The sequence below is a fragment of the Myotis daubentonii genome, chromosome 1, assembly GCF_963259705.1.
Source record: "Myotis daubentonii chromosome 1, mMyoDau2.1, whole genome shotgun sequence".
Lineage (NCBI taxonomy): Eukaryota > Metazoa > Chordata > Mammalia > Chiroptera > Vespertilionidae > Myotis > Myotis daubentonii.
The window spans coordinates 23,698,741-23,717,245 of NC_081840.1; the positions used below are offsets into that span (position 1 = coordinate 23,698,741).

General features: G+C 47.9%; 1 protein-coding gene across 3 annotated transcripts in view; it reads left to right on the forward strand.

Annotated features, from left to right (window-relative positions):
• The window catches only part of DPF3 (double PHD fingers 3), a 274,154-nt gene that overhangs the window by 183,382 nt on the left and 72,267 nt on the right, over positions 1-18,505 (forward strand). For all 3 annotated transcript variants that reach the window (XR_009452415.1, XR_009452412.1, XM_059691834.1), the window contains exon 7: positions 15,550-15,687. Coding sequence is in view for 1 of the 3 variants with exons in the window: in XM_059691834.1 (XP_059547817.1) it covers positions 15,550-15,687 (138 nt within the window). In the remaining 2 variants the exon portion in view is untranslated. The remainder of the gene's footprint in view (positions 1-15,549; positions 15,688-18,505) is intronic.

The following is an 18,505-nucleotide window of genomic DNA, read 5'->3' on the forward strand; positions in this document are numbered from 1 at the left end:
GTAGTCTCCAGGAATTCTCCAGGCAGAGTGCCACTGGCTTGCATCACTGTTTTAGTTGGTCTCTTTAGAATCTTTCCAGTTCGTTCAGCGTTGATATAAAACTCAGCAGTCCCATATCTAACTCAGCAATCCAGCACTTGACATTAATTAACTTAATAGCTTTAAATCCTAATAGTATCATTAGCCCCCTTTTATATGTGGTATGATAACTGGAGATAGACATACAAAAGGAATCCTTGGGTTTGGGCTACTGGGATGTTTTAAAAAAATCATTTCGAGAGTTTGCCTCTTCTGTTCCTAACGCGCCTGACCTTGCATTTTCTGTTAGCATCACTGGGGCAGACTCCTGATGAGAGACTTGCGTTTCCATTTTCTTTGTTCAAGGTGCATCATAAGAGAGAAGGTGGTAGTAATGGGGTGAGATTCAGGGAGAGGAAGAACATTTTGTCGCTAAGCTTTAGCCATTTGGGGACGAGCAAAACAGACATTTTCTCCTTTGCTGGGCACAGTGGAAATGGTTTGTGACGTTTTTTTCCACCCCTTAAAAATTAATGTTAATATGGAACATTTTACATTTAAATGTTTAATTTAAAGAACATTTAACACGAGACCTACCCTTTTAACAAATTTCTGAGTGTACAGTATGTATTGTTGACTACAGGTGCAGTGCTGGATAGCAGATCTCTAGAGCGTATTCATCTTGCTTGATGAAGACTTGATGCCCGTTCCACTCTTTATTGCTATGAATTTGACTTTTTAAGATACTTCATCACTGTGGAACCAGGCAGTATTAGTTTTTTTCTGTGATTGGATAGTTCCTTAGTACCATGTCCTCAGGGTTCATCCATGTTGTCGCACATTGAAGAATTTCCCCTTTTTAAAGGACAAATAGAGTTCCATTGTATGTACATCCCTCCCTCATTTCCTTTCTTTCTATTCATCTGTTGGACATCTAGGTTGTTTCCACATCTGGCTCTTGTGCATAGAGCTGCAGTGAACGTAGGAGTGCTAATACCTCTCTGAGACCCCGATTTCAGTTCTTTTGAATAAATACTCAGAAGTGGGATTGCTGGATCTAATTGTGGTTCTATTTTTAATTTTTTGAGGAGCCTCCGTACTGCTTCCCACAGCAGCCTCACCGTTTTGCATGCTCACTGACTGTGCACGGTTTCCAGTTTCTCCACATCCTCTCCAGCTCTTAGTCTTTTGTTCCCAGTTTTTTTCTGATCACGGCGATGCCTCCTGCTGACGGTGCTCACAGCGTGCGGAGCACTGGGCTAAGCCTTTCACATACATGGTGTCTGTAAAGCCTCACACTAACCTCAAAAGGCAGGGACCTCACTTTTCTGTGAAAGAAACTGAGGCTCAGAGAGGTGACGGGATTTGTCCAAGGCCGCGCAGCTGGTGGATGCTAAAGCTGGAATGAGAATGCTGGTCTCTCCAGGCCTGGAGCTGACAGGCCCAGGACACCTCGCACACGCTGCGGATGGAACGCGTCCTCCTGCCTGGGGCTTGGTTCTCCCTGCCGCCTGCTTCATGCGGTGAGGCCTGCCTCACTGTTGGCAGGTGGCTTCTTGGTGTCAGATTGGCGAGCGGGAGTCAGGCAGTAATTACAATGGCAGTGGAATGGAATGGATTATAGAGTTCTGAGCCTTTTAAATTCTCCCCCCCCCCACCCCCAAAACTGAGGCATTAGGTAGATTAATGACAAAAGGCTGGGAGCGTGACTTCTCTCTGAGTCATGGCCTGTCTTCACACGTCAGGCGTGAGTCCTGTCCACTCAGCCTCCGCATCAGGAAGAACCTGCTTCTCCCCCATCCTTACCCCACAGACATGCATTTCCGACTGGGTGTGGCCTGTGACGGAAACAGAGACCTCTGCAGGAGTCCCTCCCTTCTAGAAACCCCGTGCAGTAACCGTGTCCAGTTGGGGGCAGCGGCAGAATAGGGCCCGGGTCCCTTCCTGCTCTTCTTGGCTTAGGGAGGGAGGAAGGTTATGGGGCAGAAAGCCAAGAAGTCAGGGTCTGGCCCTGGTTCCACCCTCAATGGCCATGGCACCACTTTCCTCACTTGCCAGTGAGGCAGGTTCCTTTCTTGAGTCTTTGACCTTCCCGATCAACACTCCTTCCCTCCACGGTGGGCTCCTTTCTTCCCAGGCAGTGGCTTAACAATGAGGCTCCTCACCCAGGAGGCACGGTGTCAGACTGTGGGATATCACGGCATCTCTGCCTGGCGCAGGCGCGGAGGAGCTGCGGGCTGGGAGGGCTGTGCGTGGGGCAGGCACAGCTCGCACCCGAGGCAGTCCCAGAAAATCTGCTTGACTGCAGCCTCCTTAAAATTCCTCTCAGTTTCCCCATACCTGAGCGCACAGGGAGACTCAGATGACTATTGCAGTCTTATTAAGATTTTTTTGAGGGCATTAGGCTCCACATTCTCTAAGACTCATGCGCTTTTAGCTTCAAGCTGCAGTGGAAAAGCCAATAACTACGGCCTTCAGGCTGGCTGCCCTTGTCACTGAAGGGAAGCCGGGCTCATCACTCAGTTGTCACAGCTATTATCTTGCAGGTCCTTGCGTGGGGGTTGGGGGGTGGGTGGGAAAGGCTCTGTGCCCCAGAAACTTGATTTGTGGAGCAGGGCCTGTGGCATGGGATTGATCCCTGGAGATTGAGTGCGTTTGTTATAGTGAAGCTGGGTCTGTTTAAATATTTAAATGCCAGCATGTCATGGACACAGGTTGCAGAGTGTCAGGGCAGGGCTGGCCAGAGGCAGGGCCGGGGAGGGGCTGGTGTTGCTCTTTGATGTCCTCATTTCTCTTTTTCCTTTGCTCCCACTGCCTGCCTTCCCCCTCCCACTGGCCCCACCCTCTAGCGTTCCCAGGAATCTTGCCCATTGGCCACCAAACCCAGGTTCGCCTCTTCTGGGCTGTAACTCACATCCTCTCGAATTATTGTCTCATCCAGTTAGAACCTTGTTCTCAGCCAGCTGTTACTTGATGGGAACTTTGTGGCAAATAATTCCTATTAAGATGTGGATGACCAAGAAGAGGGTAGATATTAACAGTTGTAGAGGTTCTTTTTATTTAAAAAATTTTCATAGAAATAGTATATGTTCACTGCAGAAAAATCAGAAATTATAGATAAGCATAAAGGGAAAAATAAAAATCACCCATAATCTTACTCCTCAGAGATAACTTACATTTTGTTTTGTTGTATACTATTTTAGTCTACACATAACACACACACACAATATATATGACACATACCATTTTAATCTCTCCCCTCCTCCCCACCCCCCATTAAAAATACATGAAGAACATCTTTCCATGTCGATAAAGTTATTTTTATGATGACATTTTCGGGCTATCCAGTGCCTACGTACTGAATGCCACCGTTGGCCCAGTGTTCCACTTGTGGATGCTTAGGCAGCTTCAGACTTGTTCACCATTGCAAACGATACTGCAGCTAGATTCTTGCCTAATGCTTCGATTATTTCCTAGAAGCAGAATCGCAAGGTCAAAGAGCCTGGTGCACAGCCTCTGATTGCTCTCATTTGAAATCACGGTGGGGCTGGAGGGAAGCAGGCGCAGGCCATTGCCGCCCAGGTTAAAGCGAGCTGGGTGAAAGACAGTGGGCACTGGCTTTGGAGTGAGAAGGCTGAGGGCCAATTGTGGCTGTTCTGCTTGTCATCTGGGATTTTAAAGAAAATCACTTGGGCCTGGAGTCTCCGTTTCTTTAGCAGTGGAGTGGGGGTGGTACCTGGTTGGGGAAACTACGTGTAATAATGAGTATATAAAGATGCCCGCACGTGGCTTGTGCTTCATGAATGTTTCTTTCGTCTTTTCCTTTTCCTTGTTTTCTCGGACTCTGATGTAGTTGGAAAGATAAGGCTGATATCGCCCGGGAGGTGACACACTGCCAGGCAGCGTTTCACTGAGTGGACAGTGAGCGCTGCAGGACGCCAGGGGAGGGAGTGGTCCGGGGCTACTGGCTGGTGTGTCAGGGTGCTTCTCTAGGGTGCCAAGCAGGTCCCTGGGGGAGTGACAAAATTTTGACATAGGAGTTTGTGGGAACGTGCAGGACATCCAGGAATGTCTAACAGGTATTAATGGACGTTTGTTTCCCCAAAGAAAGTGAAGCGCTTATACCATTGTTGTAGGTGGATGCGGGCCTGCCTCAGGGAAGGGCCAGTGAGACACACCAGAGAGCTTGGGGCTCACAGATAACGCCAGCTCCGTATGGAGGCAGCAGCTATGCCAGGCACACACCCAAAGAGCCTGGGAGAGAGCCTGCTGGCCAGTCCCAAAGGTTTCAGGGCTGCCACACCTTAGGGCAACTGGTCTGACTTTTTACCTTTCTCCATTTACCTTCCCCCCAAATATTGACAATTACATTTATTTAAAGTGTTTTTATTGTAATATTAAGAGAGAATTTATACTTTACCCTTGGAGCTAATTAAGCGCATGCTCATGTAGAACTCACTAGAGTAGGAATCAAAGACACTGTCCCTACAAGGAAGGGATGGTGGTCAGAAGAAGATGGTTCTCCAGTCACAAGCCCAGGGTTTGAATCTTTGCTATGTCACTTCCTAGTCATGACCTTGCGCAAATCCCAAAACCTCTCTGAGCCTCGGTTTCTTTTTCTGTCAAGTGCGGAAAATAAGATTGACCTTAGAAGGTTTTCAGGAGGGCTAATGAGATTGCGTGTAAAAACAGCCCACTTCTTGGTTCACATGCTCAATAAGAATTTATTTTCTTTATACTAAATTAAGAAAGGGTACTTATTTTGTACCTAAGTTGGGCTCCTAGTTCTGTTCTGTGCATTGGCTGCTGGAATTGTTGGGACCAGGGAAGCAATTTGATAAATTTAAATTATCAAAAATAGCTTTACTGGGCCTAGCTGGTGTGGCTCAGTGGTTGAGCGTTGACTTATGAACCAAAAGGTCACAGTTCGATTCCCAGTCAGGGCACATGCCCAGTTGTGGGCTTGATCCCCAGTACGGGTTGTACAGGAGGCAGCTGATCAATGATTCTCTCTCATCATTGATGTTTCTAGCTCTCTTCCTCTCCCTTCCTCTCTGAAGTCAATAAAAATATTTTTTTTAAAAAATAGCTTTAATGGCCTCAGCCTATTTTGCTAAGTGGTTAGAGTCTCAGGTTTGATTCCTGGTCAAGGGCAAGTGCTTCTGTTACAGGCTTGATCCCTGGCCCGGGTCAGGGGTCAGGTTCGTGTGGGAGGCAGCCAAATGATGTGTCTCTCTCACATCAATGTATGTCTCTCTCTCTCCCTCTCTTTCTCTCTCCCTCTCTCTCTCCCTTCCTCCCTCCTCCTTTTCCTTCCCTTCCACTCTCTCTAGAAACCAATGGAAAAATATCCATGGGTGATGATTAAATAAACAAAAAAGGCTTATTGAATATGTGTTGTGTGCTAGGCACTCTGGTAAGCACGTTATGAGAATGGACTCACCCAGTTCTTACAACATTTAGATAAGCATGAACTATTATGATCCCCATTTTACAAACAAGGAAACTGAGATTGGAAAAATTAAGTCACACAGCCTATTAGCTGACCCAGGAAAGCTGGCCCCAGGTTCACCAGAAGTCTGTTGCTGCTTCCCAGCAGGGCAGGAGAGAGTCCCACCAACACATCTAATGCTTTGGTTTTGGGAGTTTCCACATTTCTCTGCCTGGGACCCAGAATCAGGTTATAAGGTATTTTGAAATGAAAGGTTTGTTGCTTATTTCTGTTCTTGCAAGTTTTTGTTTGTTGTTGTTTTTTAAAGCCAGGGTCACATTCACATACAGTAAATTCCTAAAATAAGCAGAATGCCCTCCCTTAATGGAGACATAGGACTTCCGGATCCTGCAGAGCCAGGGTCAGGGAATGTGGCTTTGAAAAGTTGGGGTGTTACACTCCGCCCCTGCGCTAGCCAATGTATTTCTGTCTAGAAGAATTCAGTTTAAAATAAGCATCAGGTGGCTCTGAAGAAGAACTAGATAAGCACAGGAGGGCAGCTGTGGACCTGGGGCGAGGGGTGTAGGCAGCACCTGAATGGCTGCTATGGCTGGGAGCCTACACTGTTTTCCTGTCACAGTTGAGGGAATAATTGCTTTAGGAGGCACACAGGCCTCTGAGGACCCAGAGAAATAAAGTTGTGAAATGCCAGAATGGAAGACGGAGATCCTCTGATCCAGCTGCCATGCTTTACAGATGTGGCAACCAAGAAAGGATGGGATTTGTCCACAAGTGTTGATGTCAGAGCCAGGGCCAGACCCCAGGTCTGCAGAGGGCCACCCACGCTGCTGCCTCTCGGCTCGCAAGGGTGGGGGCGGGGGAGCTCACCTGGACTTGCCCAGGAGGAGCTTCTTGGTGCCTACCTGTGGTAGGAACGGGACCAATCTCTTAAACTTGTGGAGCCCTCATTGGCTCTTGAGAAATGCTGGGACATTTAAAAGTGATAGGGATTGCCCAGCTGGTGTGGCTCAGTGGTTGTGGGTCGACCCATGCACCAAGAAGTCCCCAGTTCAATTCCTGGTCAGGGCACATGCCCGGCTTGTGGGCAGGTGTGCAGGAGGCCAATTGATGTTTCTATCTCTTCCCTCTCCCTTCCTCTCTCTGTAAAAATAAATAAAAACATGGTTAACAAAAAAATCTTTACAAAAAATAACAAGTCATAGGGATTAACACCACCCTGAGCACACAAGTCAGAGCGGGAGGCCTTTTGTAGTATCCCCTGGGTTTTGTCCTCAGCTGAGCCATGCCAAGGCTTTATCACTTGGGGCTCCTCCCCACTTGGGGGTTGGTGGTAGGCAGTCCTCCATCCCCTAAATCAGTGGTTCTCAAACTTCCTAATGCCGCGACCCTTTAATACAGTTCCTCATGTTGTGGTGACCCCCAATTTCATTGTTACAAATTGAACATAATTAAAGCATAGTGATTAATCACAAAAACAACATGTAATTATATATGTGTTTTCCGATGGTTTTAGGCAACCCCTGTGAAAGGGTCGTTCGACCCCCAAAAGGGTCGCGACCCACAGGTTGAGAACCACTGCCTTAAATGGTTGAGCAGAGAGAAGACAGGATTGTCTGGCAGGTTTGGGGAGCCCCAGATGTCTATGAACCAGTCTGGTAGGGTGTGATTATCCTGCCAAAATGGCCTCTCGTTTTATCTGTGTCAGCCCCAGAAGGATATAGGGTTCCACTCAGGCTGACAGGAAGAGCATTTGATGGAATGATTGTGGAGGGATGGGCAAGACAAAGGGACTGACAAGGGAAGGAGTGTGCCTTCCCCATCCTGAGTCCCAAGGAACGTAAGGACAAGTGGCTCCCGGGAGCTAGAGCTGCGGAGGGGCCGTAGGCCTTGCACCAGCACGCTGGCCAGGCAGGGATGGGCAGGGCACAGACCCCCAGCTTCCCTCCTCTCACCTGCCGCTCTCCTGCTGATGCTTCCTGCTGGCCAAACTCCACCAGAAGCAGAGGGCAACAGCTGGGTGTAGAGATCAGTTCCAGGCAGAGCTTGGCAAATGGAGAATGACTAAGTGCATCTTTAGTCATGTGCTTCGAAGTCGCACAGACCCGAGTTCCAATCCTGGCTCTGCCGTTTATCGAGTTGCTTCCATTCCCTCAGCCTCATGTCCTCATCTGTAAAAGGGGATGCTGATCCTCACCCTGTGCCCTGCTGTGGGATTCAGTGTGAGACTGTGCGCCGGACTGTAAGTGTGGTGCTTTGGAGGCATCGGCAGCGAACGGGCATTGCTGGGTGGGTTTTAGAGGAGCTGCAGAGAGAGGGAAGTGACCTCCTTGGGGTTGTATGTAAGTGTCACAGGGTAGAGCTGGAAATGAGATGCGGCCCTGTGACTCCCAAGGCCCAGGCTTTGTCTCTCGGACGCTCATCCCGTAATTGCTTTCAGTCGCTGCTTTCAGTCTCTCGGAAACCACTGGCTCAGATACCCACTGCGTGCTCCAAGTTGGGCTGATGAAAATGTGCCAGAGTCATTAAGTTATCAGTGGGGAAGGCGGCCGCTTCTCCTCGGCAGGAAGGATTCTGCTGTCTGCTGCAGCAGGCTTTGTTCACACAAACTGCCCCTGGTTCTCCCTCCTCCTCTTCCCTCCCCCCTCCTCCCCTCCTCCCCCTCCTCCCCCTCTCCCAGACAGGGAGTGAGTGGGGTTGGGTTGGAGTGGGTGGCATGCTGTAAATATTCTGGGGCAACACTGAAGGTATTCATAACTCCAGACGGGAGGTCCTGCCTGGAGAATCCAGCTCTGCATGGGGAGGTGGGCAAGCACTATTTCTGCAGCTTGACAGATGGATCCGCTCCGGGGGAAGGAGAGAGAGGAAGGCAAGCTGGACCTTCCTTACTGTCACAGCCCTTCCTCTCCATGCGCTTCATGCCAGGAACACACAGCCCAGGAGCATGCTCGCCAAGGTGAAGAGAAGGGCCTTGGGTTGTGCGCAGGCAGGTTGACTGGTCCCCGGGGTGATGGCTTCAGAGGTGCGTGACGCAAAGGAGTTTGCCCTGGGGAAGGAGACTGGTGGGAGGGTGAGGGCGCAGCCCTGTCTGAATGCTTCAGCAGTCTTGGGGCGCAGTCTGATTCTGCATGGCAGATAATTCCAGAGTGAGATTGCTGACATGATAAAAGGAGAGCAGATGGTTCTAATACTTTATTTTCAGAATGTATCTCTCCCCATCCTCTTTTTCTTGCAACTCCATCACCCCAGACTTCAGAGGAGAAAGAACTGGAAACCCTCCTCCCCTTTTGGGTTTATTTCCTTTGCTGATCCACTTTGATGGCAGTGGTGATAACAACAGCTGACAATGGCTGAGACGCACTGTGAGCCAGGCACCGTTTACATGTATCCTCTCACGTAGCCCCCACAACTGTGAGGTAGGTGTGCTGTCATGATCTGCCCAGAGAGGATGCTGAAGCACAGAGAGGTTTAGCAACTCCCCAAAGATCGCATAGTCAGTCAGCAGCAGAGCTGGGATCTGAATCCCCAGGCAGTTCAGGTCCAGCCTGCCTACTTCCCCCCTGTAGATCCTGTCCCTCTGAGGCAGGGCCGACCCCAGAGCAGGGCCAGACCAGCCCCTGGTGCTGACAGGACCACTGCTGTGCGGCTAACCACTCTGGCCAGATTTCCAAGGTTACCTCCAGGGGGAATTTTACTCCTGACCCAGGACTGATTGGGTCCTGCCAGGGTTCATCGTGGCAGCAATTACGATACCAAGCTGGCTGTTTGGAATAACCAGCCCCAGATCTCCACCCCTGGCCCTGGCAGGTTTCCAGAACCAGCTACCTAATTTGTGGGGCCTAGTGCAAGATGAAAACGAGAGGCCCTTTGTTTAGAAGTGTAAGAATTTCAAGATGGTGACAGGAAAGCATTAAACCAAGCGTGGGGCCCTTCTGAGCCCGGGACCCTGTCAGAATGTGCAGGTCACACGCCCATAAGTGTTCAGAGTGGTAGGGAGATGGGATGAAATACAGAAGCTGATTTTCCTTCTCTTCCAAGCCAGTCAATCAGGGTTTCCAAGGCATTTCTTCTCATCTAAATGCTGCAGTCTGAGCTGGATGCAGTTCAACCGTAATAAATCTTAGAAACCTCTTGTCCCTAGGATGAAGTCATTCCAAGGACCGGGACTTGGGTCAGCAGCTTCCTTTTGGGGTCAGGCATCTTGCTTCATTATCTCTAATCCCTTCTAACCCTGACTTTCTTATCCCCTCTCCTCCCCCTTCTCTCTCCCTTGAGCCCATGATCCTGCTCAACGAGCTACTCTGCAAAGCAGCGGTCGCCTACCGGTGGTCCGCAGACCACTGGTGGTCCGTGAGGTCCGAAAGGTTGGCGATCGCTGCTGTGAAGGACAAGCCCCCCTCAGCCTCCCTGATCCCACAGGCCCATCCGCCATCAGCCTCACTCTTTCCTTCCACAGCCAGGCTGGAAGGGACAGTCTGTTGGGCCCGTCACTGCTTCCTCCTTCCCAGGAGCTCCCTATTCTCGCCTCCTCTTCCACAAGGTTGCAGGTTCCCTGCGCCTGAAGTTCACCTAATTGCTAAACCCAGTGGTCTCTTGGCAATCGCCATTTTTCTTGACCCTTAGGCATCTGACACTGTTCTGGCTCTGCCTGTGTGCCCGAGTCCGCTCGTCTGTAGGATGGGGGGAGGTTGCTGTGAGTGAAGGACTGGAGCAGGCCTGGCACATGGCACTCGCTCGATAGTTAGCCAGGATTGGTGGTATTGCTACTGTCCTCTGGAAGCCCTACTCCTCTGTGCTGCTGACTGCTGTGCGAGTCTTTCTTAACTTGTTAGACATCAGTTTTTCTTTTTCTACCCAACTCTTAAAAACCAGTTTTCTGAGATCTATCCTGTGTCCGCACCTTTCATCTCTTTCTCCATCATCTCTCCTCTCCATGTCCATCACCTGTTTCACCACCCTGCTAACTGCAAAATCCATAAATCTTTCCCAAGCTCCAGGTATGTAAGCCAGCCCCAGACTGAACTCATTCTCTTCCTGCATCCTCTTACCAAGTTGCCCAAGTCAGAACCATGGGTGTTTTTATTTCTTCCTTTAGCTGATATTGAGTGCTGGCCATGAATCAGGCCCTGAGTGGTCCCTGGGACTGTCAGACACTGTGCAAACACACGGGCTGTCATGCTTCCTGCCGGTGGGAGGGGCACATATTGGTACATGATTAGTTCTGGGAAGGTAACAAACTGGGATCCTAATTTTGATTGGAAAGACTTCCCAGGGGAAGGACATTTGAACCAAGATCGGAAGGATAAGGAGGCATTAGCCAGGCAACTTGGGGTGGGAGACAGTTTAGGCAGGGGGAAAAGCTTGTGCCAATGCTCTTTGGTGGAAAGAAAAATATTCAAGAAATGGAAAGGCCAGTGAGTGGGAGGCGAGGGCTGAGAAGGAGGTGAAATGTGGCCTCGGATGAGGCAGGGAGATGGGAAGAGGCTGAGGAGGCGGATGGGGCCGGGGAGGCGGAGGGGGCTGGATAGCACATGGCCAGGAAGACTGTGTTAGTCTTTCTAGGCATCTCCTTGCTGTTTAAACTGCTTTCTACCAGATTCTCTATCTGTAAACCCTCTCCCATCCTGAAGTCCTCATTGTTTCACATGTAGAAAATTAAAATAGGGACCCTCAGTGCGGATGAAAAGTTCTGACTTGGTCAGCGGGTCCTCGGTGTTTGCGAAGGAAGATGGCCGAGCCGGTGCCCAAGTCTGTGCTGTTTGCGTGTCTGGGTAACATCTGTCGGTCACCAGTCGCAGGAGCATTTTTCAGAAGACTTGTAATTGATCAAAACATTTCAGAAAATTGGAGGATAGACAGTGCAGAGACATCCACAGATGAAACAGGAACCTCCTGATCATCGAGGGCGGGATCGGGTGACGAAGATGGTGTTCCCATGAATCACAGTGCCCCCCAGGTTACTAAAGACTTTGCCGCATTTGATGATATACTATGAACGGATGAAAGCAATCTGAGAGATTTGACTAGAAAAGGTAATCAAGTTGAAAACAGGTGCTGTGCTTTGTCTGCCTGGTGATATCCTGCTCATCTCTCAAGCCGCAGCTCACCCCACCTCCTCCGGGAAGCCACCCCACCCCCTCAGGCCCAGGTGCTGGCCCCTCTTTGCAGGGTGCATGTTTCCCTCTGGTGCATTTATCCCACCTTCCTTCTTCCTTGGCTTGTAGGCTTCCTCTGCTAGACTTTGAGCCCCTTGAAGGAGGGGAGTGGGGCTCATTTAACTATTTATTTCTGGTGCCACATGCCTGGCCCCCCATGTTAGATGGTTAATAGTGTTTTTTGTTTGTTTGTTTTTGTTTTTTTAATGAGATGGTAGAAGCGGGTGAGGAGAAAATGAAACTCCATCTGGAGAGCCTATGTATAGGAACCATGGGAAAGGGGTCTGGCTTCCAGGACCTTGTTGTGCTGCCTGGATCTTTTCTTCTAATAGTGACCACAGGTCTCAGGGCAGCCTCTCACTGTCCTCGCCTGCCACTGCCATCCATTCAAAAGGGCAGGTGCATGCAGGGCAGGCAGAGTCAAGCCTAAATATACCAACCTTCTAGCAGAGTGTTTTTCAAATGTTAGCATGCATCACCTGGAGGGCCGGTTAAAACACAGATCACCAGGCTCCACCCCAAGACTTTGCCAGTAAGTCTGGGATGGAGCCCGAGAATTTGTATTTCTTACAAGTTCCCAGGTGATGCTGATGGTGCTGGTCTGGGGACCACTCTGAGAATCTCTCTTCTAGCAAAAGGCTTTGCTCTAAAAGTAGTTACTCTCTGTGGTGTTGGGATGCAGATATGGGAATCTTTTTGCTTCATTTTGGTTTTGCAGGTTTCAAGGACTATTGGTATGAGATTAATATGGATAGTTACACCAGATTCTGCACACTTACCTCCTCCCCACTCCAGGCTCGTCCACAAAGTGTTTCTGTGTTCATTCAGCAACTATTCAGTGAATATGTTTTGAAGGTTTAATGCGTGCATGGCTACAATGAGGTGGAGTTACTGATATCAAGATGAAATCGGTGTGAAACTGTCCTTAAAGAGAGGCGCTTTAGTACAGATACAACTAATTCAAGGAGTCCAAAGAAGAAATGCCTACTTGGATGGGTAGTGAATCTCCATCACTGGACTTGGCCCAGGGCAGCCTTCTAGAGTATTCATGGGAATAAAACGATTTGATAGATAATTAGACCAATGGTATTGAGATCCTGAAATTCTGTGATTAAGGAAGACAATGGTAATTGACATAACAAAATGGCAGAAATTAAATGCTGAGGGGTTTATAGTGGGATATCTGCAGGCAGCCGAGGTTTCCCCATGTAAATACTGATGTTATCATTCTTATTTTAATCAACATTTATTCCTTACCAACAGTATACTTGGTGATGAAATGGATTTATATCTAATGACCCCATAATTTGCTGTTCATTGACCTCATGACATTTAAAAGGTTAACTAGAAAAAGCCACAAGCAAGCCCAGAGTATGCCCCAGGGACCTCTTTAGGTCCCACTTCCTGAGGCAAATGGACTTGAGATGTGTAGTACCATTTAATTTTTTTTTTTTTGCAATATTTACAGCAGGGAGAGGGAGATAATGTAAGTAGCCAATTGTAAGACTTAAATGTATAGTCACTAGGTCACCAGCTTGAATCTCAGACTCTCACCTTACTAAGAAAGTCAAACCAATTGCCACATTCAGTAGTGTGAGGCAAGGGTCCAAGTCCCCCTTTCAGGAGCGTTTGGAACTAAGGGCATGGCAGACCAAGCCGACGCCTCTCACCCCTCACTGCCATCTATTGGGGTCTGGGTACTAGGCCAGATAGTTTACAAATATGACTTATAATTCCTTTAACCATCCTTCATGGTAAGTATACTGTCATCATTTTCAGATCAGAAAGGAGGCACAGAGAGATTATATGTCTTGTCTAATTTCTCTCAGCAAAACTCCGCAAGTCAACATAACCGTAGGTGCAAAATGCAATATTAGTGAACAGAGTGCTGCAGTGTGTCAAATGGATGCTACACTCTGACCAAGTGGAGTGCATTCTTGAACCAAGAATGCTTCAGTAGTAGGAAATATTAGAAAATCAACATAATTCACTGTCAGCAAACCAGGGTCATATATTAGTAGGTGCTGAGAGGGCAGTCAATAGAATTCTATAGTAAAGCTCTAAAGCAGGAATAAGATAAACTACTTAAATTTGATAAAGACTAAAAATTAGCCACATATTTTATTCGAATAAGTGAAACACTAAATCCAATGGCATTAAAATAGGAAAATCTTGCTATTTTTAAGTGTCAGGTTAGTGATTCTTACAAACTAATTAAGCTAAGAAGATAAGTAGTTTGTACAAATAAGAGAAAGAAGAGATGACATCTATTTTTTTTTTTTTTTTGCTAATGGTTGTAATACCTGAAAAAAACTAAAGGGAATTTAGTAAGAAAAGAAACCCTATGGGAAATAATAAAGGAATTGGGTAAGATGGCTGGAAACAGATCTTCTCTATACGATGGAGGTCACAGAGCCGGTCAACTTGGGCCCTGGAACTAGCATTTGAACCCAGATCTGACGATGAAGTCTGTACTCTTTTACCTTATGAAATATTCACACTCACTACTATAACAGAGTCATGTGAAAAGGGTTTCTTAAAGCTCACAACTTCAGATCTTTCCACATATCAGGTGGGGTTGGCTCTGCTGGGGAAAGGTGGGGACCTGATGCGAGGGTTGGCATAGGATTTTTTTTAGAAGAACCTTGAGGCTTCTGCTACCAGCAGTGTCATGCCTCTAAGGCAGCGGTTCTCAACCTGTGGGTCGCGACCACTTTGGGGGTCGAACAACCCTTTCCCTGGGGTCGCCCAAGACCATCAGAAAACACATATATAATTACATATTGTTTTTGTGATTAATCACTATGCTTTAATTATGTTCAATTTGTAACAATGAAAATACATCCTGCATATAGATATTCACATTACAATTCATAACAGTAGCAAAATTACAGTTATGAAGTAGCAATAAAAATAATTTTATGGTTAGTGGTCACCACAACATGAGGAACTATATTCAGGGTCATGGCATTAGGAAGGTTGAGAACCACTGCTCTAAGGACTGAGATATCATTGGGTGAGGTTGGGGGTGTGGTGATCTGGTCTTAAGTTATTTAGCCAGACTTTTCAGGTACTGAGCATTTAACCAATAGAACCGCCCCCCTTTCTTCTTGGACATATGTATGTTGCTTATTGCCCTTGTCTCAGAATGTTCATTTGAGAAGTAGTGCTTTCAAGGACATGTTTTTAGAGATTTGGGGTATTAGGCTGCCAGGGCATCAAGGGCATAAGCTCTTGGTTGCCCAACATCTACCAAACATGCCTTGGCTTCATGGTTTCCATGGTGGGAGTGGAACTCGAAATCACGGAGTGATACATCAAGAATGTTATCCAGATCAAGCTTTTCTACTTCAGGCATAGTCAACCACAGGAATGTAGATGTAGAAATCACAGGAATCCAAGGGACCTGGCTTCTAGTGGCTCTGCCACGGCCGGCTGTGTGTTCCCAGGCAGATCACTTAGCCTTGCTGGGCCTCACTTGCTCTATCTGTGCCATGGGGTGTTGGATTGGTGTTAAACTCTCAGTCCAACCTTCAAAGTTAAAATAATCATCACAATACCATGTTCTAATTGCATAGAGATTATCTCATCACCAACAACCCTGTAAGTACTATTATTCCATTTTTCCTCTGAAGAAGCAGGCACAGAGAGGGTAAGTGACTTGCCTAGGGTCTTACAGCTAGGAAATGATGGAGCTCTCACACAACTTTCATCTTCTACTTCCGTGGTTTTGCTTTACATGGACCCTTGTTGTTATAGTGGTTTTGGTCCTGTCCAGGAAGTAAGGGATTGGGGGTGGCAAAAACTTTCTAAAGGAACCCCAGCTCAGGAATGGATGGATGGGAGTCACTACCTGGGAGAATGATGGCAGTGGCTGTAGAGGTTGCTGACATTGTGTTTTTCCTTTCTTTCCTCTTTCCTCTCCAGTCTGTGGCAAGCGCTACAAGAACCGACCAGGACTCAGCTACCACTACGCTCACACTCACCTGGCCAGCGAGGAGGGGGATGAAGCTCAAGACCAGGAGACCCGGTCCCCACCCAACCACAGAAATGAGAACCACAGACGTGAGTTTCCAGCTTTTGGGTTGGGGCAGTTATGAAGTGGGTGGGCAGGGCCGTGGAGCATTCCTTTAATTACCTGTGGCATCTTCTGGTAATGACCGTTGGTTGGTCTCAATCTCCTGTGGTGGGTTGGCTCTTTCAAGCCAGCCTCAGCTGCCCTTGTGGGGTCAGCTGAGTCCGAGGCTGAGGGTGACTGGGCTGGGGTGGCACAGCAAGCTCTGCTGTCTAAGGAAGGAAGGTGAGTGTTCAGGCAGAAGGGAAATGTCCTTACCTGGCCATTGTCAGATGCCAGAGCTGCTCCTCTTTTCCTCAGCTCCAGATGATCCCTTCACAGCTACTGACCCGAGCATATCCCTTGGCTATGTCAGTTCATACAGAAACTCCAGATGTCTCCTTGGCCACCAGGAGATGTAGAAGATTCTTGATTTATTCTCTTGCCTGTTATAGGGTCTACAATTTTGGCATAGGGCTCTCCTGCCTTAGAAATGCTGCCCTGGAGCCTCCATGCTCTTTGCCGGAGCACTCAATCAGCAAACATGATCTGGGTGCACTTGATATTTGGGATGTTGGGCTCAAAGACCCCAAATGATCCCTAAGATTTGTTTTTTCGTTTTTATTATTTCTTTCCTCAACATCCAGTTATGATTTAGGAAGTCAAAAAGGGCTTAGCATTCACCTTTTGACTTCCCTCTTCAGCATTCCTTATGGGATGAGATAATGGAACCTTGAGGACTTACTTCACCATGTGGGCATTCTAAGATCATGAGATAAACAATAACTGTGGACGTGCCATGTGTTTTCTATTTTTTTTTTTTCATAAGATTGGCTGACAGGCGGTCTTAAAGTGAATAATTCAGTGTAATTAAAGGGATCAGACAGACCTTTAAAAATATTCAGACTCTGGGATTTGAGAGTGATTCCTCTACATTTCAGTCAATTGATGTTGATTGGCTGCCTTCACCAAATATTTGAAATAATTAACACAATCCTTGGCCAAGACCTTTCTTTGGATTCGTGTGGGTTTTTACCTAACCACCACCGCACCCTTCCCTTGTCACATTGCCTTCTGTGTCATTGTGCTCAGGCTGCCATAACAAAGTACAACAGGGTGGGTGGCGTAAAGGACACAGATTTATTTTCTTACGGTTCTGGAGGCTGAAGTCCCAGATCAGTGTGCTGGCAGGGTCGGGTTTTCCTGGGGCCTCTCTCCTTGGCTTGTGGAAGGCTGCCTTCCTGTTGCCGCCTCACATGGCTGTCGCTCTGTGCACGTGCACCTGCTGTCTCTGTGTGTCCATGTTTCCTGTGCGTATAAAGACACCAGTCAGACTGGATTAGGGCCCTCCTAACAGTTTCATTTGAACTTTTCTTCTTTTTTTTTCTTCTTCTTTTTTAATTCTTCATCCACTGAGCCAAACTAGCTAGGGCCTCAGCAACTTTTTAAAAAAATATATATTTTATTGATTTTTTTACAGAGAGGAAGGGAGAGGGATAGATAGTGAGAAACATCGATGAAAGAGAAACATTGATCAGCTGCCTCCTGCACACTCCCTATTGGGTATGTGCCCTCAACCAAGGTACATGCCCTTGACCAGAATCGAACCTGGGACCCTTCAGTCCGCAGGCTGACGCTCTATCCATTGAGCCAAACCGTTTAGGGCTGAGTTTTTCTTCTTGAATCACCTCTTTACTGGCCCTACCTCCAAATATAATCACTTCCTGAGGTATTGGCTTCAACATATGAACTGTGGGGGACAGAGATCGCCCCCTAAAACCTTTCATTCTTACTAACTTTCAGGGTTCCAGACTTTTGTGTTTTCTTACCTAGTGTTGTCGTATGGACAGAGCTGGGAAAGCAGGGCAGGAGGGCCTGAGAAGCTACAGTGCCAAAGTCTGTCTTCCCTTTGGGGTGAGGTTTCCTTGGGCCAGTCAGCCTTGCCTTTCAGAAAGGAAAATGTTTGCATTTCCATGTCTCTCCTCTTGTCCCTTCTCTCATCTGAGTGGCCAAGGTGTAGCTATGGTCTTCTCTCAGGAGGAGGCTGAGAGTGACTTTGATTGGGTTGCTGTTGGGAAAGCATTTCTTGGCCACGGTTGCTCTCTCTAAAGTATTTATTAGGTTGCCATTATTTCTCACTCCTCCAGCGCTGGCTTATCTTCTTGACATCTCCTCTCAAAGGCCAGGCATTTGTTCCTGTGTGTAGGTGCTCTCCTCACACTAAGGGTCGGGAATACTTCTCTCTGTCTCTTTCGTCTGTGCACAGTGATGGCCACAGTGGGGGAAGGCTCTGATGGCCCCTCAGGTACACTGCAGGCCCTTAGCTCTTCTTGTTGACTTCGGAGATGGGCCCTTGCATAGTTTTCTCTGTCCCCTAGGATTTCCTCACACACTCTCTGGGGTCAGTGTCTCCTGCTTCCTCAAGTCCTCACCTTGAGGCCAGATGGCTTTGCTCGGCGAGGAAGCTGTGTCTTCCCTCCTTCCTTCCTTCCAGATGGAGACACTTCCTAACAGATCTCATCCTGACGCTTGCTCTCCTCTCCCTGTGGGTCTGTTAGTGAGCACACTCGCTCCAGCCCCTCTGAACCTTTCTCTTCCTTCCCTCCTTGCAGATGGAATTGGGTTCTTCAAAAGGACCATCTGGCCCTAGCCGGCTTGGCTTAGTGGATAGAGCGTCGGCCTGCAGACTGAAGGGTTGCAGGTTTGAATCCGGTCAAGGGCACATGCCTGGGTTGCAGGCTCGATCCCTAGTAGGGGGCATGCAGGAGGCAGCCGATCAATGATTCTCCCTCATCATTGATGTTTCTTTCTCTTTCTCCCTCTCCCTTC